This window comes from Ictalurus punctatus, chromosome 20 (assembly GCF_001660625.3).
Source record: "Ictalurus punctatus breed USDA103 chromosome 20, Coco_2.0, whole genome shotgun sequence".
In the NCBI taxonomy this organism is placed as follows: domain Eukaryota; kingdom Metazoa; phylum Chordata; class Actinopteri; order Siluriformes; family Ictaluridae; genus Ictalurus; species Ictalurus punctatus.
In genome coordinates this window covers 2,948,758-2,973,531 of record NC_030435.2, presented here as the reverse complement: position 1 = coordinate 2,973,531, position 24,774 = coordinate 2,948,758, and the positions used below count along the sequence as shown (strand labels likewise).

General features: G+C 39.5%; 1 protein-coding gene across 1 annotated transcript; it reads right to left on the bottom strand.

Annotated features, from left to right (window-relative positions):
• Positions 1-441: 441 nt before the first annotated feature.
• sall3a (spalt-like transcription factor 3a) lies at positions 442-21,444 on the bottom strand. The gene is made up of 4 exons (XM_053673702.1): positions 19,845-21,444; positions 3,333-6,491; positions 2,868-3,205; positions 442-2,184 (listed from the first exon to the last, which is right to left on the bottom strand). The coding sequence occupies exons 1-4, from the start codon at positions 19,924-19,926 to the stop codon at positions 1,753-1,755; spliced, it is 4,011 nt and encodes a 1,336-aa protein (XP_053529677.1). The 5' UTR covers positions 19,927-21,444; the 3' UTR covers positions 442-1,752.
• Between the last annotated feature and the right edge of the window lie 3,330 nt (positions 21,445-24,774).

Sequence of the window (24,774 nt, the reverse complement as noted above, 5' to 3'; positions counted from 1 at the left end):
TGATTATTTTCCAATTTCCAGCACACCCCTCTGTGTTTTATTCCTTACACAGTTTGTTGTTTCAATGCCTGACGCTTGATATAAATATGAGGTCATAGATTGCAGTATTTAAAAAAAAAAAATATATATATATATATATATATATATATATATATATATATATATATATATATATATATATATATATATATATATATAGAGCCATTTTTGATTCTCAGGAAATGAACTACAGATTTCCAGATAAAGCAAAATGAAATTTAACAAATTCTGATCTGGTTCTTTTTTTTTTTTTTCTTTTCCCTTCGATGCGTTAGTTCTGAACCTAATTCAGAGTTGTACTTCAAATGAGATCTACTGGAAAAAATACAAAACAACAACAACATCAACTGCAATTAAAGCCATTAGACAACAAGTAGACAAATGCCATCCAAGCAGACGTGATCCTTTCTCACGATTTTATTATTTGATGTGAGCAAAGGGGTGAGGGTTTCAGTACAGAGCCGTATCTGTCACGCTCCTTCACCCCCGTTTTTTTCCAGAAGTTTCTCGATGACTCACGTTTTAAGAACCCCACGGGCAAAATGAAAAAAAAAAAAATTATAATAATAATAATAAAAAAATAAAATAACAACAACAACAACAACAAAAAAAAAACAAACAAACAAAAAAAAACAAAATGAGATAGATAGTTCAGTCAGATCATTAATGATAAGTCACAGACAAGACCGTTCCTCTAAAAAGTGCATTCACAAACATGACAAATCTCAAATCAGGTATCCTTTTTTTTTTTTTTCCCGTGATACAAAATATGCATACCAATTTTGTTTTTACTCTATACACAATAAGTTTCTGTATATCTCTGTCTCTCGTCTTTACAAAGGTTAAAAGCGAGTCTGTAAAGGCAGCAGCTTTTTCAATATCCTAGCTTTTTCATCTTGTACCAGGTCCATTACACCGACATGTGCTAGATTTCCAAATAAAACTTCGCAATGTGTCCGCATCGGCCAGATGAAGAGACGTTTTGTCTTTATTGAAAGAGACAGCCATAATAGAAGTCTAAAGTTTAGAAAACAAAAGATCAATAAAATGTTGGGGCTGTTAAATATATTTTCTTATACCCGCTTTCGTGTATATTATAAATACTAAAGACACCGGACATTAATATAAGACAATGCCAAGAGACTAAATGCAAAGATTAAAATAGTTCAAACATTTTTTTTCTTTTTTTTTTTTTTTCCATCAAGTATCTACTTCATGAGTGAAAAAAATAAGCACACGTTACGACAATGTATTTCGGTTTCACCTAATCCTGTGTCTTGTACCTCAAAACATACATCAGGTAAACATTAGTCAGTCTATCCACAATTAGATTGCTCTTCATTTCATTTTTTTTCCTTTTCAGAGATCAACTGAGTAACGATATTCTTCATTTATGTGACATAATCCTTAAAAGCAGTCAAATGTACTGATAAGAACCAATAAAAGTACCATGCAAATCTTGCAAGACGACAAATTCTCAAACATGGAACGTTTTTTTTTTTTTTTTTTTTCTTTTCTTTTTTTTTCCTTCATAGTCGAAACGGGAGGATGGGAAATACTTCTACTCAATATCGAATACTATAGATCCAAAACCAACAGAATATCAAACTTCAGCTGTACATAATATAGTACATAAGAGACCAAACTGGATAAGGAGGAACCTTTGAAGTCTTTACTTAGTCTGTTTGTGTCTTCCTATTGAATGACGACTTATCAATTGATCCCGATCTCTTTGTTGTCCTCCAGGAACCTAGAGAAGGGACGTCCAGTTCCCACCTCCAGGCTTGTCTTCTCGAGGCCAGTCATTGGAGGGCTGCTGCCTGTGCGTGCCCTCTCCATGCCCCCTGACATACTGGCCAGAGAAGGGATGCTCCCCCCTCCGAGGCTAACGGGAAGTGGAGGAATGCCCCCGTTCTGAATGACGGAGATTTCGTTGTTCTTCATGGCCAGTCCATTGGTGATGGCCGCCGCGTACTGGTTCCAAAACCCCGGGTCTACATTCATCGCCCGGACTGCCAGGTCTTTCTGGAACATCTCGCTGAATTTCATTGCATCACCACCCAGGAGAGCCATGGGGTTTTCCACTGAGAGACGCCGCCCACGTCTGGCTGGGGCATTGTTCCACATATGGGTTCCCATGTGAACCTGGAGCCAGGAGGAAAAATGTGAGTGAAGAAGAAGAATTGTCTAATGCTTTATAGAATCAAGGTAATTTTTTTTTTTTTTTTTTTTTAATGTACAAGAAGAATTTTCAATTAAATAATTCAGAACAAAATGTTAATATAATGATTCCTACTCGCATAATTTCTAATTATGATCTTATGTATTAAGTTTGTTTAATATAGCTTAATTACTGTAAAAAAAAAAAAATTACTTTGATTTCCGATGTTTGAATATTCCTAAATTTCACTGTTGATAAATTCATGTTTTTATTTAATTAATTCTCAAATTTCACCAACATCTAAAATAATTGTAAAAAAAAATAAAAAATACAAAAAGAAAGGTAATACAAAAAATACAAAAAGAAAGGTAAACTATGACATACCAAGGAATCTAAAAAATTATAACTAATACGTGTATACTTAAATTATATAGCGCGATAATTTTATATTGATTATTGACTTGACCTAAAAACAAAAAGCTATAAAAAGAATTTTATATTTAATGCCAATGTGTTAAGCATATTGAAAATTTACGTCTTTATCTTACTCATGCTACATTATTATTGTATTATTTATTATTAAACCGTGGTTTGAGTAGTAGTTATGTAAATTCTTTTGTTTGCTGCAAACAAAAAATTTGTTTGCTGCAGTTTGATCTAAACCTACCTTCAGATTGCCCTTCGTGGTGAAGGCTCTCCCACAGATGGAGCAGGCAAAGGGTTTTTCTCCTGTGTGTGTACGCTCATGGATCTGCAGGGCACTAGCTGAAGAGAAGTTTTTCCCACAGGACTGGCAGTTATGCTGCTTGGGGGTCCGGCGTGGTGGAGGCGGTGCCAGCATTGGGTTGAGGCTGGGGCTCATTGTTGTCTGAGGTGCTGCGGCAGGCACCTGAAGGCCCATGTGCAAGTGGGAGCCCTCACTCAAAGACAGCGGTTTGCTGTGGCCATTCATCTCGAGTTTGACTAGGCCTGGTGCTGAGGCCATCAAGCTTGAAGCAGTTAGACCTAAACCAGAAAAAAATGGAAATGTAAGACATTTTGAGGCAAATATTTCTTTCAAGTTTATGTTAAAAGTTATTCTAAGTAATTTAGGGAAATACATAAAAATACCACTTGACAAACATTATCATACCTCGATCTCTTCCTAAGAACAACATGCTGAACTGGTTCTCCTCTTTAACATAAGGCCTGACAGGCTGAGCAGCTGTGAGGTCTAGCACACCAATGTGCTCAGCTGGTACAGAACCTGGAGATGGTGTGTCTGACTTTTCCGACTTCACAGTCGCTGTAGCTGCACCAGACTCCTGGATATCCTCGCCTGCATTGCTGCTGTTGTTATTGACCAGACTTGGAGATCTGGAACGATGGCTCTCAGGCTGACTGTGAGCAGGCGAAAGAGCCTGCATAGAGCCTGATGACTCAGACAAGGCTGGACTCCCCACACTGTGGGTCTCTAAGTCTCCCATGGCAGAGGATGAGTCGTTGTTGAACACATCCCCACTTTCTCCACCGATCCCACTTCCATTCTCAGACGGCTTCAGGCTAAAGGCGCGATTCATATTTGCTGTTGAGTCAATCATCTTCATTTGGTTTTCCAAAGCGGCAATGCTGGAGATGACTGGAGTTGGGGGAGAGTGGCTTGGAGACATCTCTCCATATGAATGTGCTGGTTTTAATGGGTCCACATCTCCATCTTTGACATCTGCCTCATCATCTATGGCCTGTTCCATCTCATCAATCAGGTCATCATCATAATTGCTCATGTTGTCTACACTCTTATCATCAAAGTTAAAATCTGTGTCCATGTCTTGAAAGCCCTCGGGAAGAGGAGTGTTTGGAATCTGACCTCCCATGTGCATACGGATATGCTGTTGCAACACTACCGCATTAGTAAACTTCTTCTGACATATAGGACATGAGTGCTGCACTCGTAGAGGTGGCTTAGACCTGTGAACCCCAAAGTGCGTTTTCAAGTTGCCCTTAGTAGTGAAAGCACGGCCACATATTTTGCATTTAAAAGGCCTTTCCCCAGTGTGGATACGGTAGTGCATCTTGAGAGCACTCTGACAACTGAGCACACGATGGCAGATGACACATTGGTTGGGGTCGGTCATCTTTTTGTCAATGTTTTCTACCAGCTGCTGCAGCTTTGAGGTTTCTGATGTTTGCATAGAGTCCAGGAGGCCACCAAAGGGAAACTTGGCCTTGAACTGATCTGAGATCATCGGAAGGGCGGAATGAGAGCCAGAGGATGGAGGGGTCACTGGGTCTGTGATCTGGGTGGTGGTAGTGGTTGTGGTAGTGGTTGTGGATGACAGCACAATCTGGCTCACGGTAGTCGAGGGCATGCTGATCTCCCCAGGTCTGGTGGTGCAGTTGGATGGCAAATGAATCCCCTCTGGCTTCAAAACTGGGGGTACATCACTCCCCATGGTGGGCTGTGGAGATGCCGAAGTGAGGGTTGTGCTTACTTCAGTACTGAGAACATTGGGTGACAGAGATGCACACTCACTTGATGGTGGTGATGGTCTTGGAGGTGACCTGCCTATGGGAGTAAGACTAGGCGAATCTCCATACCCCCCGATCATACTGGGTAGGGTTGGGGGAAGCTGCAGCCCCACTGAGGTTGGAGCTGTGGACAAAACAGGCTTGCTGTCCAGCCATGTGGTAACAGGCTTCTCTGGAGGAAGCGACATGCCATAAGGAATGCCTGAGCTGGTTGGCACATTGTCCAGATACTCAGGCACTGGATAGGGGTTCATTGGAATGTGTGGGTACTTTTCTTTGTGCCTCTGGAAGTGGACCTTCAAGTTCCCTTTTGTAGAGAAGCGATTACCACAAATGTTGCACTTGAACGGCCTTTCACCGGTATGTGAACGAAGGTGTATCTGAAGGGCACTGTCACTTCCAAACACCTTAGCACAAAACCTACATTTATGTTTGAAGAAGGGGTCTTCTGAGCTAGGCTTGTTGTCAAATACAGAGACATTAGGAGGTTTTCCTTTGCGGTGCTTCATCAGGGCAGAAAGAGGATCAAGTGCATTGGCTGTGGCTGCAATACTGGCCAGCGGGTTGGGGAAGATGACACTACTTGAGGAACTTGGAGGCATCAGGGGAAGGTTAGAAGGGGAGCTCAGCAGGCTTCCATGGGTCAGTGTTGGAGGACTTGAAGTGTTTCTAGGGAGGGAAACACTACTGCTGATGCCAGTTCCAGCTCCACTGCTGCTGCTGCTGCTGCTGCTGCTGCTGCTGCTGCAAGTAGTGATTGAACTCTGAAGTGGCAGCAAGGAAGGAATTACGCTACAGCTCGATGGTGGATATGAGGAATTTGTTGAGGTGTTGCTGTTCATTATAGAACTGGACAGCTGGCTGCCTGTCTTTGAGACATGGGAGTGACACCCTTCCAAGGCAGAAGACAGTGAGGTTGGGCCTTGGACATTTAAAGTGGGTGGCACCCTTATAGGGAGCTGGTGGACAGGTGGTGTAATGAAGCCATGTAGCTGGAGCTGACTGGGAATTGTGGGAAGGCCAGTGGTAGATGATGGCTGTGAGCCACCATTTGTATTGTGGTGTGTATGATGGTTAAGAGCCGCATGTGCAGGGTTCTGCCTGTTCATTAGGGCCACTTGGCTACGGATCTGTTCTATCAGCTGAAGCTGGTGAATTTGCTGCTGCTGCAAAGCCATCAGTTGGTCCAGGATCATTGGGATGGCCATGGTGGACATGCCACTAGCTATTGCCCCACGGAAGCTTTGGGCAAACTGCGCCACAGCCACTCGGGTTCCATGCAGTGTTTCCAAAGTGACATTTGTGCTGGGCATACTGTAACCTGTCCCAGAGGGCTGGGCTGTGTCAAGCTGAGGTAGGCTGACATCAGGCTCTGGTGATATATCTGGATCTTCAGGGTCCAGTGTTTTCTCAGGAGACATTTCCAAGTCCATGGGCTCTTCATCTTTATCAAGGCTGGCTACTTGCTCCAAAGTCATCTCCGCACCATCGTCCACTTCAGCTGGGGTGTGCCGGCCCTCGCCTGCCTCCTCGCTGTCTGCGGGCTCACTCGAACAGCTGGGCACGGGTGAGGGCTCCGTTGGGTACTCCCGTGTCAAGTCCGGTGTTACCTCATTCTCACTAATAATAAGCACAAGTGGGTTCTTGGTGCAGCTCTTCAGATGTTCGCAGAAGTCAGACCACTTGAAAAACTCAGCGCAGCATTTCTCACACACATGGGTCTCCTCACTACCACTGCGGCTCTCGTTACCGCTGTCGGCATCGTCCAGGATCTCACCTGAGACTGCGAGGAGAAAAGAGGCAAAGCACAGAATAAATGAATAAATAATGCACATACACTCAACACACTTTTCAGCACAACACCTACGAATTAACCTTTAATTTTTTTTTTCTCACCTTACCATGACTAAAATCGATATTCTTTTTATTTATTTTTTTAAATTCCCAACAAACCATCCTAGTTCACCAATTCTCAGAGCGGGGTTTTGTGCATTCTACTCCTCTCCATAGAGCCAGCTAATAATTTTCTTTGTGCAATCCATCAAATTATGAGGGCCTATCAATTGTGGATACTGCTGCTTAATGAAATTCCATACGAGCTATTGATTTCCAATATTTTTATACAATTCACAGCTGCCTTGCTTGTTGAGTACAAATCAGGTCTTTGATGGCCCCATTAGGATTCCCCTCTGCTATCAAGCCACCTCATTTCCACCTGAATTTCAAATGCCTAAGCCTCTTATTTAGCATTGCTAGGGTAACATGCAACCTCTGCATTTCATCCAGGTGATAGGTTTAACCTTCAGCAAAGTCAGTTCACTCATCAGCACAATAACTGCGTTCTGACAGAACCGATGGTTGTTGCTTTGCTTCATAATTAAAGCCTTTTTTTGTAATGTATGCTTCACGGATTTGTAACACATTGCTCACTATTTATTCCACGGATGCACTCCTACTAAATGAGAAGCACGTCGTAACTCTGGGTTCGAGCATGGAGTCGGTAGCATGTATGTAATATGTACGCTCCAGGATATAGGATGTCCTTTCTTTCTTTCTTTCTTTCTTTCCATCCTCATGTCTTTCATCATGCACTGTCTCTTTGGTCCTCCCTGCGAGAGTAAATTACATGGTTCTGCCAAAGCAGCAATGCCTCTGATTAGTTACATATGTTCAGTCACAGTTGTTGGAAGCCACTTCCTCTTCATATAGCTGTCATGTGGACACGGCGCGAGAGACACTCGCCGAACGATTCCCGAATTCACACCTAATCAAACCGTGAAATACCAGCCTCGCACCGGTTTACGTTTCCATGCATCCGAAAGAAAGCAGGACAGGACCGGTACTCATTTGTTTGTACGTGTGTGTGATGTGGCGTATGTTAATTATCTCCACCGAGTACGCCTGCTACTTTGTTACATGGAAAACTGAGTGACTGCTTCACTTCAGAGACCCACTCGACCCTGCCAAAAGACATGATTAGTCGAGCCAAAGTAAGAAGAGATTTCTCTCTCTCTCTCTCTCTCTCTCTCTCTCTCTCTCTCTCTCTCTCTCTCTCTCTCTGTGCCCTTACCTTTCACAGACATGTTTAGCTTGTAACGAGAGATGATTAGTCTAACGGGAAAGCATATGCTTCTCGTGTAACAATATGCCTTAATTATTTGTGACAATACATTTAAATTTTATAGCAGCGTGCTGAGTCCAATTACCAACTTCCACTTTGTGTATGAGAGGAAAATTTTTATATATATATATATATATATATATATATATATATATATATATATATATATATATATATATATATATATATATATATGAAGCCTAACTATATGATGTTTAAAAAAAAAAAATTCAGCATTTGATTTTTGTCAAGAAACTACATTCTCGAGCTGCTCTGGTAAAAATATTTTTCTAAAGAAGTGGAAAGGCGCCGTGATTAACTCTAACGCTCACCCTTACCTTCACACACACACACACACACACACACGCACGCAGAGAGAGAGAGAAAACAAGCATTGTAACATAAGAGATTCACGTGAACCCAATTTCCGTGAACAATGGCCGCTTGTATTTAAGAGAACGCCTAACAATCACAATTCCCAGTAATGTGTCTGCTGATAAAATACACGATCAGCATGTACTACTGATAACCTTATCAATTTACCAAATAATGTATTTCACTGTGCATTTAAAAAAAAAAAAAAAAAATATATATATATATATATATATATATATATATATATATATATATATATAAAAGGAAGTTAAATTCATTAAAATGAGAGTTAATGCTTGCGGAAAATTCTCTTCCTCATAATATATTTAAAAGCATCACTAAAGCAAGGAGGTTTGGAAAGCGCCGGAATATTGACTGAGAGGTTTTGCCGACTCACTCGCAGTGGGGCTCATTTCCATAATTGAAGGGTGAAAGGTCAGACCCTATTTGGAGTGGAATAATCATTAACAGAAAATTATCCTTATTGCTTTTCTTTCTCTCCGAGTAAGGAAGATGGCTTTCTTTCCAAAATACATTTCGTTTTTTTCCCCCCAACTTTTCACAATAAATTCTCTTATTTTAATAGAATAAAAGGAAATTGAGGTTGTTAATATTCTTAATATTAGTAATTATCATTATTGTTTCTTGATGGTATTTACAGTAGGAGTTGTATTGTGTACACTTAATTCAGTTTGGCTAAATGTGAAAAGAATGAGTAAAACTAAAGCGTTAGATCCTCACGTGTTCATATAGAGATGATGATGATGATGATGATGATGATAATATAGCGAATGTACAATATCTAATACACACACGTTTTGTATTTTCTATTGTGTGTATTATTTAATATATAAAGCTCTTTAAAAAAAATCCATCTGTAAGAGGTTGTGTGTCTGTGAGGAAGCAAGTAGAAGAGTGTGTGTAATGAAATGAGAGGGAACGAGTGTGTGTGTTTGATGCTTTGTGTGTGTGTGTGTATTGATTCTCGCGAGAAAGGAAGGCGTTTGCAAAAAAAAAAAAAAATCTGATTCATTTTCATCCCCTTAAGAGTCTTCCTTTCCTCAAATGCAAATATGAAGCGGTGAGGAATCAATAGGGCGATTGTAGGCTTCGACTCATCGCGCGAGCTATCTCGGCCTACGATCTTTGGCGTGCTAACTGAAACCGCTAATCTGACATATTATATCAGATCAGGTTTTTGAGCTCCTCGACCGATTTGAGGGAAGACGGAGAGCGCAGAGCGATTACACACTCATCTTTCCAGGACATCTTCGATACTGAGTTAAGGAATGACACACGGCTCGTCTTCCTGACACACACACACACACACACACACACAGATGATTTTCCCTTTAAACATCCCTTTCATTCATGACTGCTTTCCTATAAACACAATCCGAAGCTTGTGTGTGTGTGTGTGTGCGCGCTCATGTTTTTTCCAGGTTCTCTACACATTTCCTGGTTCTCCTTTAACCCACCCCTCCCTGGGTTATTTGAAACATTCTCATCTTCTCGTAAGCGTTTCAAAGCGCTTTAAGCGAGTGATGAAGCAGGAGGGAGGGGAGCAACACGAGGATGCCTGCTGCTTTTAACAATGTTCACAAATTCCTCCGCAAATGCCACTTTCTTTCCATTGCACCTCTGGGGTTTTTTTCTCTCTCTCTCTCTCAAGGCACTGTTTTCATTGACAAATCCCTCTCTCTCTCTCTCTCTCTCTCTCTCTCTCTCTCTCTCTCTCTCTCTCTCTCTCTCTCTGCTCCTTCTTCCTTTCCTTTCTGTTTCTTTTCTTGGCTCCGATTACTCAGAGGAGTGACTTGTCTCTGCATCAGAGAAGCGACACTGAATTCAGGAAGAATGAAAAATTTGCTTTCCTAAAAATAAACGAAGAGATTTTTTTTTTTTTTTTTCTTCTTAAACCCAAATTTGAGATCTGGCTGTGAGAGGAACGATGGAAGATTACCTCAGAGTGAGAAAGATAGAAAGCAAAAGGTTGCCTGTAAAACCTTTCTATTTTTTGTTGTTGTCAGTAACTCTAGTGTTATAAAGGCGCTATATAAATGAAGGACTTTATTATTATTATTATTATTATTATTATTATTATTATTATTATTATTATTATGTCAAGTGATATTATTTCTAGTGATAACATTTTCAAAAAATGAAGAAAAAAATTATTTTTTGTTACTTAAAGTGTGTAATGGCCTTAATGGAAGAGCATTAGTTTAGTGTGTTAGTCTAGTATTCTCTCTCGTTCTCTCTCTCTCTCTCTCTCTCTCTCTCTCTCTCTCTCTCTCTCTCTCTCTCTCTCTCTCTCGCGCTCTCTCTCTTTTCTACATTGAATTCAGCAAGTGTTCGAAAGGTGCTATACAAATAGAGGACCTTATTATTTATTTATTTTCTTTATATTACTGCACAATATTTATTTTTCAAAAGATATCATTTTAACTGTTTTTTTGTTTGTTTGTTAAATTTAAGAACAGCGTATTAGTGTGTGTTAGTCTAATCCCACCTCTTTTTTTTTTTTTGGTCAGTGACCTTGAGGGTTAGAAAGGTGCTATATAAATGGAATGCATTATTATTATTATTATTCGTAGTAGTAGTAATAGTAGTAGCAGTAATTAGTAGTAGCAGTATTAGTAGTAGTAGTAGTAGCAGCAATAATAGTAGTAGCAGAAGTAGTAGTAGTAATAATAGTAGTAGTATTAATATTACTTCAAGTGATATCATTTTCAAAAATAAAGAAAAAAAAACCTCTTTTATTTTTATTCAAGGTCTGTAATTCCAGGCTCTCTTAGAAACAACCCAAGATGAGCTTAGTGTGTGTTAGAGATAAAGACCGAGATAAAGACAGAGAGAGACACTGAGTACTGCTGCTTGTGCTAGTTGTTCAGAGAGACAGAGACCGAGACGTAGAGATGCGAAGTAAAAGCGAGATGGCTTTCTCAGCCTCGGCCCTCGTGGTACAGTAAGCGCTCTGTGTCCGTGTGAACAGAAGACGCTTTGTCGTAGCGCACAGATGCGCCGCAGCCAAAACATTAACGATTTGTTTGTGCAGGTCGTGCGATACAGGCTTCAGTGATGGCAATTTGTCCGACAGCACCGCAGCACTACTGCACTACAGCAACGTGGCCCTTAAACGCACACTCACGTCTATCTGCTCTCAAAGCTCTGAGCTGTAATTAGGACACGACCACGTTCGACGGGCCGGACGATCGGCTGCTCGGCCTGCGTGGGTGGTCCTCAGACCCTCAGCTAATGACAGGAATAAAACAAAACATGGCGCTGACGAGCTTCAAGAATTCGCTTGAATTCTGCTCCTCTATACACCAATAATTCCACATGCAGATAGAAATATCGGTACCTTTTATAATGAAAAACACTCGATTAGTCGGATTTAGGTGTGTTTATACTGTGTGTACATACCTTTTTAAATTTTTCTTTCTTTATTTATTTTTTTTGTTACAGCCGGGAACCTATTTCACTGTAAAAATTGTATTTATTTATTTATTTATTTATTTGTACAAAAAATGGATTACTTCTGTTATTAGTAATCCCACCGTTCAAACACTGGGCATGTGAGCCAAATCAGTCCCATCATTTATTTATTTATTTATTTATTTATTTATTTATTTATTACAGCCATTAGAGCTTTTTATTCCTTAATTACATTCCTTTAAAATCTACATTCGTTCTAGCCGCCGAACCTGAAACCTGACAAATGTTTGAGTGAGTTTTCGATTTGAAACCGGATTCATTAAGGGGACTGGTTCAGTACACAACATACACAGTAATAACTCAAAAAAAGAAAAAAACACTATAACCTGCATAGTGATGTCCATAACTAATAAATCAATGACAATATTACTGAAATATGTAATGAAATCTCCACTGCAGGATGAAAAACGACAGGAAATTATTATTAAAAAAAAAAAAAAAAAAAAAAAGCAAATAATGAATTAAACAATTCAATAATTATATAATAATAATAATAATAATAACAATGATAGTACTACTGATCCATTGACTTGTCAATTAATTATATCAGTTCAGAACAGGAGGTGTGATTAATAACTCAATTATGTGACAAACCGGGACTTAATATATGAGTATAAGAGATGGGTGAAAAAATTATACGAGTTTGGATGAAAAGTGTGTGTGTGTGTGTGTGTGTGTGTGTGTGTGTGTGTGTGTGTGTGTGAGAGAGAGAGGGAGAGAAGGAAAGAGTAAGCGACAACACTCATAAACACATGTGCTCATGAGCGAGTGTGTGTGTGTGAGAGAGAGCGACTGAGTGAGTATATGTGTGTGTTCTGAGGACCCTCAGGCCCCCCACAGTGTTTAAGCGGGGGGGGGTGGAGTGTGTGTGTGTGTGCGCGCTGATCTGAAGCGGAAGCGGCGGCGGAGATGAAAGGCCGTCACTGTTAACACTTTGGAGGACGGCCTGCCAAGGTCACCGGCACACATGTACTAATTGTATTATAAGCTTGACGTGCTGCAGACGCCTCTGGCAGCGCCGTGCAGGCAAAGGTTAAATCAGCGCACGCTATCAAAGCGCCACCCTCGGGGGGCACCGGGGGCCGGGGGGGGGGGTGTAGGGGCACGGATCGGTCGCTGGCACGGCATGAGCTCACACCTTCTCACATTCGAAAGGGGTCCGACGATGTTGAATACGTAAGCCACAGAAGCAAACAAACAAACAAAAAAGGCCGGTGGCTTCTCAGGGGAGAATGTGGGGTGATGCGAAACAGGCACAGGGTTACAAATAATCTCCAAAATATGCCAAATATTCAATATACAGCCTGAAATTCCTGAAATGATCATTCATTAGAATTCATCCAGCGCTCAAGTATGATAAATTGTCCAGTCAGAGCCAGGGATCCTTTTGAGTGTAAAAAATAAATCCAGCATGAATGTTCGTAATCCAACAAATATTAGGCTCGCTATTTAAATACGTACGATATTATTTTATCGAGTTATTAGTGCTGTCCATTTTTATTCTTATTATTTTTAATTAGGTTCAAGCTCTGGATGAAACCTATTCCGTTCAAAGTGATCAGGCGAATACGCTAGCAACTAGAAGAACACGATAATAAGTAGAAAAACTTGGATAATGCTCGCTTTGATGACATAAATATCACACACGAACTGGTTATACTTCACGAACCGCTGTGTGAGGACCGCTGATTTCAACAGCAAGCTTACAAGTATGTGACGTGGACTGAACGTCGAGAAATTCCTCTTTAAAGTGATTATAAGAGTGGTATACGGACTGCGTGAGGCGGATCGCGCTCTGTCTAGGCTTCGGGTTCTCTACGCCGTTACGTTCTCGATGATGATCGAAAGCGATGATGATAACGATGGTGTTTCAGGACAACAGGTGTCATTCAGGTGCTCTTTTTAACTCGAACACGGCGTCTCGATCCCGAGGAATCGAATACGTAGGAAACGGGTGACGAAATGAACGTGTGTACTGTTCTGACAGCAAAAAAATACAGAATTGAATCTAATCTAATCAAAGTTATCCCCGATAACACAGCATGTGCGCACTCTGAGGGTGAATGATCAGACATCCAGGGCCTGAGATTTGTCATCTAATCACGAGCTCGTCCCTCAGCAACACACTGCGTCACGAGCTTTAATGACTCGCTCGGTCTCTATGGCGTCTCGGTACGATATGTGACATCTCGGTGTGCGTTTCTTTAAGGATTTCATGCAGGCCTTAATTTGATCTTGCATTATTTATTAAAGTACACCCAGAAAGGTTATGGAGAACATCTGAGACGTCAAATGTGATTCATTTCATTTGAATTTTCACATGTCGTGCATGTGTTTTTATTTGTTGTATTTATTTACGCAATTTTTCGCCCCTACGATTTCTTTATTTTCTTCATCTGTCGCGCATGTGATTCAAATGGTTTTTCTTATTTCCTTTTGCAACTTTTCTCCACATGACTCACTGATTCATTTTCGCATCCGATTTTTCAACACGATTCGTTTATTTTAACGTGCGTGCTAATTCTTCACGTGCGTTTTATTTTTCCGCTTCGTGATTTTTTCCACCCCACATGATTCATTTATTCATTGATTCGTGATTCATTTATTTTAACGTACGTGCTAATTCTTCACGCGTGTTTTATTTTTCCGCTTCGTGATTTTTTCCACCCCACATGATTCATTTATTCATTGATTCGTGATTCATTTATTTTAACGTACGTGATAATTCTTCGCGTGTTTTATTTTTCCGTTCATGATTTTTTTTCCCCCATATGGTCAATTTATTCATTGATTCGTGATTCATTTTCTCACGTGATTCATTTATTTTAACGTACGTGCTAATTCTTCACGTGCGTTTTATTTTTCCATTCGTGATTTTTTTTTTCCCCCACATGACTCATTGATTCATGATTCATTTTCCCAAATGATTCATTTATTTTAACGTACGAGCTAATTCTTCTCACATGTTTTATTTTTCCGTTCGCGATAACCCCCCCCCCACACACATGATTCATTGATTAATTGATTCGTGATTCATTTCCCCACGTGATTCATTTACGTCCACATACGGGGCGTTTTGTTTTTATGTTTCCTTTTGTGGTTTCTTTTCATTGATTCATGATTCATTTTGATTTATAAACAGTAAACAATTTGTTTATTTTCACGACGTTTTAATATTTCGCATGGAGTGCACATGTAGTTTTGGTTTCCACGCGTGATTTTCATTTTTCACATCGGGATCACAGGTGTTTGCACGTGCCATTTCAGGGCGCGATGAAATGCACCTTGACGTGTAATTATTTGTAAAATATATGTCATTTTCCGGTCATTTCTTTCTATGATATCAGTATTGTAAATGTAATATTGGAAGAATGATTCACATATGACGTATCCTGGAAAGCATGGCCTGAGCTTCATCATCTAATCACGCTACACAAAAACGCATCACGCTTCTGGGTGAAAAACAGCTTAAACGTTGCTTCCTGGATTTTACAGGACAGACTCAAAGGTACAAACAAATAACTCCAAGGAAAAAAGGTGCTGAAATATTCCGTGAATCAGAGGGGGGAAAAAAAAAAAACAGTATAAGACGGAGGATGAAAATGAGCTACAGTCACACACAATGTAAACGCACGAAACGTCCGAAAAGATCCGTTTTAGAGTCTGAAACAGACGTGTGTGTGTGTGTGTGTGTGTGTGTGTGTGTGTGTGTGTGTGTGTGTGTGTGTGTGTGGACGGCTCGACAGCTAGGCCTTGGTTTCGTCAGCTAATCACGTCGCGCTGTTCGTAACTCGGTAACACGCGACGTCATTAGGTAACTGATCGAGTAAAATGAATCGGCGGTTATGTACAGTGTTTCAGTGCGATAGGTGACACAGTGTGTGCTCTGTTTAATGCTGTGTGATGTGTGTGACCTCGTAGACTTGCTCTGACACACACACACATCAGTCAGTGACGTCATCGGTCCTGTTAAAATCTCCATAACGTGTACATATAAACTGCTCTATATGAGTTACATATACTTAATATGAGAGTATTTAATGTGGCTGTATTACAAAGGGTGTGTATAAGCAGTGCATCATCTTCATATAAATATATATATATGTGTGTGTGTGTGTGTGTGTGTGTGTGTGTGAGCGAGAGAGCGAGAGATATTTTTGCTACCAGTCTACAGCACAGTTCTATTGACACTAAATGTAAATCGCAGGATTTCGAAATGTCCAGCGAAAGAATGGAATTTAAGATACGTTCACTAAAATCAGTACCCGGAATCAAAATCGGCATAAACGGATTAAAAAAAAAAAAAATACAGGAGGTCCAAATCTATGAAATCAGATTTGATATTATTGTAAAGTAAAGAATGAGTCGAAATCATCGTTCATCCTTTCACCATGCACTGTATTATATCCACTGAATCAGATCAAACCTGAATTTTCAGGACTTCAGTACTTCACACGCTAGGTCGAGTATAAACGCTTAATTTACACTAACGTACGCGGAATATTTCCTCTAATCAGAATCGGCGAAATTAGTTTGGAATCAGTCATACTCGGTGCAGGATCTGTAGGACATACTTTCTAATGTCCAGGAAATATTCAGTACATGTTCCTGAATACAGAACTATACTAAGATCAGCACTCAGTACTCAGAATAGGATTTCCATATCACCACACGTCAGTTTCTAGATTTTGTCGTATTTTTCTTTTTTTTTTAAAAAAAATACTTTTAAGCGTAGAATCAGTGTAACTTCATGTCCAGCTTTTTTGAGTTGCATGCTTTTAAAAATTTCAGACGCTACGTCCGGTAGAAATGTAAATCACATGACTCCGATGTCCTGCAAAAAGAATCCAATGTTCTGCGAACCAGTAATTAAGTACATCATTTAATACTCACCAGGAGTAGTATGAGTGTATAACATAGAGCTCATGTTGTGACGTTACAACAGGGAAATACAGACTATATGAGTTTACTAAAATCAGTACTCAGTACCTAGTGTAATCAGTGTAAATTCATAATATAGGATTTTTTTTTTTTAATCAAATAGTATAGTATTTTTATACTTTAAGTACAGAATCAGTACTATATTGTAGGGCTCGTAGTGTTCAACAGCCAGTGAATCAAACGATTTACATTTATGAAAAATCAGTACTCAGTATTCACGTATATCCTGAGGCTTCCAGTGCTTTGTAATTACACTGTCTGTTTTTTTTTTTTTTTTTTTTTTTTTTAAGTATATAGATTTGTATCGTAGGGTCGCGGCGTTAAATCCTGAATCGAATCATGATCTGAATGTACGTTTAATAGGACTTTGGATGCTGCGTCCAGTATGAATGTAGGTCACATGACTTCGATGTCCAGCAAAACAGTTATCGGAATACATGCATAATGCAGGGTTTCTAATGAGTCAGATTTTCTAGTATTGTTTTATTTTCATTTTATTTGAGTAGAAGTTACATCCAGTGATAAAACTGATCAGTATTTAAAATCAGTACATAATGAGTAAAACGGCATGTCCTAAGCCTTCCAGTGCTTTGTAATTTACATTTTCTTGTACAGTATAGGATCCGTATAAATTTATATCGTAGGGCTTGTAGTGATAAATCCAACAGAATCATAATCCTAATGAATGGAATGTTTTTAAAAGATTTCGGCTTCATCCTGAGTCCGGTATAAATGTCAATCACATGACTGATGTCCAGAACAAAATGTATCACTGCTGTTCAGGACCAGTAGTGTAAAATGAATAATTCTCAATACAGGATCAGTATAAATGGACGATATATGATGTCCACTGAAATAACTAAAAATACTGAAAGTACTCACGGTCAGGATCAGTATAAATAAATGCACAATGTATGTCTTTTAATGCTACGTACAGTATTATAATAATAATCATTTTTTAATACGTCGGATGTCGCATCAGTGCACATTTAATTTCGTACGACTGGCATCCGGTGACTCGTAAAAGGTGTGAGTTTATGAAAATCATAAAAGAATAAATGCATGTTATAACGCGCGTGATGCTGCGCCCAGTGAGACAAAGAGGCTTTGACTTCCTGGTGATCGATAACAGCACGAGCAGCCGCGCGTCGCCCGCTGCAGCACTCCAAGCGAGCGAGACGCGACCTGAGAACCGCCAGTCCGTCTCCGAAAAAGCTCTCGGGCGGTTTAGGAGACCTCCACGGTTTAAAGCTATGCGGATGAAAAACTCGTTTTAGTTCTTGACTTTCTGATGTTTGTGTTTGAACAAGTCCAGGAGCTTGACTTTCGCGCCATCAAACACTCTCTTGTGCTTTTAAGTGCACAGATACAGGGGTGAAATTTCCAGGTCCCTGTACGCCAGCCATGGTGTGTGTATGTGTGTGTCGTGTGTGTGTGTGTGTGTGCATCTTTAAAGGTAGTAGGGATCATTTTAATCTCTTCAACTTGGCTAAAATAATGACGTCAATGACACGAGATCTAATAACCTACTAACCTAAGTTTTGCTTTCTGATCATTTACGGCACATGAAAAAATGATGGAAAATGATGAGAGAGAGAGAGATGGGGAGAGAGAGAGAGAGAGAGAGAGAGAGGGAGGCTGGGACGGATTACATGATGAGTGCTTTAAAGAGCGCAAAGACCTTTCTGCCATCTACCAACAGACATGGAAACTCCTGTGTGCAGAATGTTTCTGTAGGTTAATATATGAAATGTATCTAGCATATATATATATATATATATATATATATATATATATATATATATATATATATATATATATATATATATATATATATATATATATATATATAAAAAGAGAGAGCATTATGCAGTGTAATATGTTTACATTTCAAAACCACATCAAAATGTCTCCTGGAGGACAATCCAGAATGAGTTTAAATATCATGACTTTTATATATTTCTGATACATGGACATTATTAATACAGAGAGAATAAAAAGGGATTACACTAACACTCATACGCTGCCTGGAATTAACCCATCTTCATACTGATAACAGTACTCCAAGCAGCATCTACGCACAGGACAATTCCAACGGAAATGGACGTGTCCGGCGTGTAACAGCTGAAGTGTGAAAGTGTCATGTGAAGCAAATGAAAAAAAATAAATAAATAAAATAAAACAAATAAATAAACCATTACCATGACAAGGAAAAATAAATAAATAAAATAACGCATAGCTCTGCACTTAATCTAGCTGGGAATATGCAATAGGCTTCTTTACACACCAGCACAATGGACATCTGGGTGCAAACAAGGGCTCAGTGTGCAAGAACTTGGCTCTCTTTCTGAATCTGGGCTTTCTTTTTTTTTTTTTTCTCCATAGAACAAAAAAGAGGGACAGAGAGAGAGAGAAAAAAAAAAGATTTATCTTATCCAAAACAATATATTTCAATTAAATCTGGGGAAAGTGTAGCACTGCAGAGTGACATGAAGTTTCAGTACAGCAGATGGATTGAAGCAGGAACGCAAACGTTATTGTTTAATAGCTGAATTATTTAATTGAGCACTTTTACAACAGGTACATTTTGGGAAACGGTGGAGAAATAGTTCTGCTGTGTAAAACGTGAAAATCACGTGCCTCTATGGAGGCGCAATCTCCAAACAAACACCTGATATTGCTCATCAAAAAATATAATCCGACATTAAGGATTTTTCCGACATTATAACTTTGTACCTTATTATTATTATTATTATTATTATTATTATTATTATTATTATTATTATTACTAAATATATTTCAGTAATGCAGAACAAATTACAAACTCGTGAGCGTTGCATCCTTTTGCTGTACTGATAAATATTTCATGGATGTTTCCGAGAAGCATCGTTTTCCCTTCTACAATCTACAAATTGAACCTTTTTAATAATGAGTTTATATTATTTAAAAAAAAAAAAAAAAAACACGCACTTCACGTGCATCCCTTAAAAACTGCAAGAGCACAAATAAAGAATTGCACATCATCTTAATTTAATTTATTTGTTTGTTTAATTTTTTATTATTGTGGATCATTTGTTGTTGTTTTTTTATTTGTTTTGTTTTGTTTTTGTTTTTCTTTAAATTTGTGATGTGCCAGAACCCTTTAGTAACCGTGCACGCAGAAGTTGTAAAGTTTGTGAATTGAGTTGTGAATAAGCCACTCACCGTTCTCCGATCCCAGCCCGAGCGCTGAAGTCTCCTCGTCCGATTTGAGATGCTGCGGCTTGGCCTGTTTCCGTCGGGACATGATGAAGGTGATGGTGAGGATGAAGATGATGCGCTGCCACCCGGCCCCGCTTTTTGCACGCGCATCGGCGTGCAAAAAGAGATAACAACAATAACAAAAAAAAAAAAAAAAAAAAAAAAAAAAAGAGCACCCGTTCAGCAAAACAGTCAGGTGACGGAAAATTAAGCGAGGTTGCAGCGTCGCGCGCGAAAGTCCGGTATATAATTATGATAGTGAATAATGCATCGCGATTAACGGTGCTGCGCGAGGGGGGATTGGCCGAGCTCCAGCCGGATATGGAAATGAGGGACGGACTCGGCAATTAGCCGCTTCGCCCTCGAACTATCTGTCTCTCTGTGTGTGTGTGTGTGTGTGTGTGTGTGTGTGTGTGTGCGCGCGCGCGCGCGTGCGCTCTATCCTCCTCCTCCTCTTCGCGCAGAGCTCCAAATCCCGTATTAACGCCCAGCACTCGGGGGGGTCTTCAGCACAGGAAGGTCAGCAGCTTCTTTTCCCTTTTTTCGCCACGCGAGTGCCGGGAATTCGTCGCTTTCTTTGTGATTTGCTTGCATACCCGTGCGTGCGTCACGCGTTTGCGCCCGCCGCGTATTCCCCCGACAGCTGTTAACTTCGCGCGTCCATGTTGAGGACAACTTTTAACACCATGCAACGCTTTGAAAGTGTGCTTCCAGTACCTTCAGTGTCCCCGGTGCTGCTTCCTCTGCCGTCCTCCGGTCCTTCTAATAGCCCTAGCTCGGGTGTTCTCTGTCTATAGACTCTGCAGCGTCCTCTTCGTGCTCTGTCCAAAAAAAAAAAAAAAAAAAAAAAAGTTATTCCCAAGTGCTGATTAAAATGAAATCAAAGGAAAAACGCTCGCTTTGTAACCTTCTGAAGTGGCTGGATGAACAAGACACACGAAGGAGAAGAAGGAAAAAAGAGACGTGCGTAAAAAGTTTGCAGAACGCGCGCGCGTGAAGTCTTAATGCTTAATAGCAAAAAAAAAAAAAAAAAAAAAAAAAAAAGGATGAAAGTTTTAGTCGGTGAAGCAGCGCTCAGTCCTGAAGCGCGTCCTCGTTCCCGGTAACGCGCTCAGCTCAAAGCGACTTTTAATGTCTTTCGCTTCCAGTTGTTGTTGTTGTTGTTGTTGTTGTTTCGAGAGTAGATAAGGAAGAAAAAAAAAAAGTACATTCGATGCTCGGATCGTTTCCGCGTGCTCGGGCGCAGCAGCGAGGGAAACTTGTGCGGGCGCGTGTAGCAGGGCTGCTTACCGCTTGCGCCCCGTAGTTCCGCGTGTGGAGGCTGCGTGGCGCGGGAGAGGGAGTTTAAACCCCCTCCTCCCCTCCCCACCCCGCAGGGCTTTAAGTTCAGCCCATTGCGCTTAGCGACCGCTAGGATGTAGCCTACCGCGCCGTTTTCTTTTCCCCCCTCGCACCGTTTTTTTGTTTTTTTTTTTTTTTTTTTTTTTTTTTTTTTTTTTTTTTTTGCGCGCTTGGAGCGTTAAATAAATAAAAGCGCCGGCCACCGACCCAGGCACGCGTTTTTATCTCCTTTTATTTATTTTTTTTCTGGATTAAGGTTTAAACCTGGATTAAGGGTTGTGATCTTGAATACCGAAAATGATGATTTTTAATCATTTATTCCTATATATATATATATATATATATATATATATATATATATATATATATATATATATATATTGCTACACACACACACACACTTGTTTGTACTGTACCTATTAAAGCGTCATGAATTACGCATCGTTGATAATTGCGCATAAGTCAGATCTCATGGTGTTACACTTTCTGTTCAGCTCAGAACTGTGTGTCCATGTAATGGAGTGAGATTTCTCCAGCTGTATGTTTACTCGTACAGGACGTGTTAAAACGCCACTGCAGGCTGGAGGTGAACTTCTTTGTGTGTGTGTGTGTGTGTGTGTGTGTGCGTGTGTGTGTGCCGTTGAGGAAATAGACATGGGCGCATTGTGGATTTGTAGAGAGAGGAAATGTCTCCCTCTTTTTAGGAGGAGAAAAAAAAAAGTTCATTTGCGTTTAAAGGTTGACCTGCTGAGGGAGGGAGGGAGGGAGGGAGGGGGGAGATGGGGGTGAGGTGGGGTGGGGTCTTGAATTTGAGTTTATCAGCACACGAATAGAGCACGGCTTTTACATTCTTGTAGACGCGTATTTTCATTCTGTTTGGTCAAAATGATCCAATTAATTTATTTTTATATATAAGTACATTTTCCGGCTTTTATAAATAAGCAAAGACGCCTTCATTTGTACCCTGTCCAGGGTGTACCCCACCTTGTGCCCCATGCTCTCTGGGATATGCTCCAGGTTCCCTGCGACCCTGTAGGATAAGCTGTATAGAAAATGGATGGATGGATCGTCATTTGTTTATATCAGTTCATTCGGATTTTTCTCTTTTCTTTTTTTTTTTTTTTCCAAGATCCCGGTTTTAGGATACGAAATCTAACATCTAACATTCTTATAGCACGGCGAAAATGTATATTTACTTATAATAAAATATCATGTTTCAAATGCGCATTCATTTCCCTGTATGTAATTGCGACTTTTTTAAAATGCATATTTAAATACAGAAATAAACAAATATATATATATATATATATATATATATATATATATATATATATATATATATATATATATATATATATATATATAATTGTTCTTTTCTTTCTGATTATTTATTGTAATTCGGTCTTGTATAAATAAAGCACGGGACCAAACGGTGCTGCAGATGTTGCATCTTACACACGCACACACACATACGCGCGCGCGCACGCACGTTATTCCTCTGGAAAGAAAGTGATCGCGCTGCGCGTGCATGCAGGAATCACTGTGTCCTTTTTGCTCTCTGGCTATTTTTCGTCTGTATAAAAAAAAAAAGAAAAAAAGAAAAGAAAGAAACGTGACAGTTTTTCCTTGACAGCAAGGTCATTGCGTGTGCAAACTTTTCTCCCATCCATCCTCCACCTTCACCTTCATCATCCCCTTCTCGAAGTTTATGTCCATTATTATTATCTGGTATTAATAGATGCAGTCCCGGGAAGACAAAAACAAAAAAAAAAAAAAAGAAGAAGAAGAAGAAGAAAAAAAAATCAGCTATTGATAATTGCAAGAAGTAGATACCCCAGCTCGTGTATCGATCGCCTTGTCCCTCCACCTCTCTGCTATAGAGAGATAAGGAGGCTCTCTCTTTAGTGCAATATAATTTCTTTTGACCTATCTGCTTGCTACAGGCTTATGATGAATAGCTGGAGTGGCTAAAGTCCTTTATCACGGAAACTTACCCCTTGATATAATATTGATTCTTTATAACGAGGTCGAGAACCAAAAAAAAAAAAAAAAAGAAAGAAAGAAAAAAAAAATATCAAGCTGTCCATTTGGTCATCGTCATCATCAATATCATCACAAAAGGAGGTCGGAATGAGGAGCTGCTCTGTGATGCCTCTCTGTAATCTCCTCTCTCTCATCTATATGTTGCTGATGATGAAAGGAGAAGAAGAGGACAGCAGGCTGATGGAGAAGTGTCTTTTAATCCAGAATCTTAGCATTTCAGCCGACAGTTAAACCACACTGGGGGGAATGGCGACATGAGAGTCTTAGCCGCTAATTGAAAATAAAATAATTTCCCGGTTATTCGTAATTTGACATTAAGACATCTCTCTCTCTTTTTTTTTTTTTTTAAGTATTCTTGGACTGTCGGATGTGACGTCATTATTTACACTTAATTCACTTTTAAATCTTTAAAACTGATGAACCCATTTCCCCCTCCACACAGTATTGCCAAAATGTTCAGTATAATTTCACAAATTGTCCTTTTTTTAAAAAATAAATTTTATATTTTTTTTAGTATTAAAAATACATCGGGATGTTCTTTTAATTCTTTAATTAATCTGTAAATATATTTTAAAAGATTTGGACAAGCCAAACAGTTTGCTAAAACATTAAGGCGATTGATGACGTCAGAGTTGTTTCATTACGGAGATATAAACAGCCTGATGTAAAAAAAAAAAAATTATCAAATAAAGAATTAACACTTTTTTTCTCTCTCTTTTTTTTTTTTTTTTACAAATAAGGAATGAATATGATTTTTAGAAGAGAAATATTTTATTCGTATGTATGTACGACAAATAAATAGATAGATAGATAAATAAATAGATAAATAAATAAATAGCCGGATGCAAGCAGAAAAGCTGCCATAGCTATTCAGTCTCTCTCTCTCTCTCTCTCTCTCTCTCTCTCTCTCTCTCTCTCTCTCTCTCTCCTCCCCTTTATCCATAGCAAATTAACAATTACCCACTGCCTCACAACCTACAGAGCTCGCTTGCTAAAAAGGAGGGCGCTACACAGGAGGTCACGTCCCAATCCGCATTCTAGTGTTCTAAATAGTTTATGAAGTAGTACACCAATTGCTGTAAACACTTACCTTCCCAAATGAACAGGCTGCGTCCTAAATGGTGCCATACTCTATTCCCTATATACTCCCTATTCCCTACTCCCTATAGGGCATTATGGGTGCTGGATTGTATCGCTGAGATATGAATCTAATACTAAGCTACAACACAGTGTAAATGGAAAAAGAGGCGTTACCTCCATTATGATAACTCATTTTAATTACAGTTGGTTTTTAACAAGGTGCCATAATTTATAATCTTCCAGGATTTGATTTCAGATTATAATGTCTGTGACTGCTATTATTTTTTTTCTTTAAATATTTTTTTTTTATCCTATTTAGGGTACGACAATGAACAGATCAACTCCAGTGATGAATGAAACTGCTACATATTCTACTCACTGAAACACACACACACACACACACACACACACACACACACACACACACACA

What these genes read in the sequence shown, in the direction of transcription:
- sall3a (XM_053673702.1), bottom strand. Translation starts at nt 19,926, where the DNA reads ATGTCCCGACGGAAACAGGCCAAGCCGCAGCATCTCAAATCGGACGAG. An exon ending in GTTCTTAGGAAGAGATCGAG is followed by an intron (nt 3,206 to 3,332) that starts GTATGATAATGT and finishes TTTCTGGTTTAG; the next exon opens with GTCTAACTGCTTCAAGCTTG. An exon ending in CCACGAAGGGCAATCTGAAG is followed by an intron (nt 2,185 to 2,867) that starts GTAGGTTTAGAT and finishes TCCTGGCTCCAG; the next exon opens with GTTCACATGGGAACCCATAT.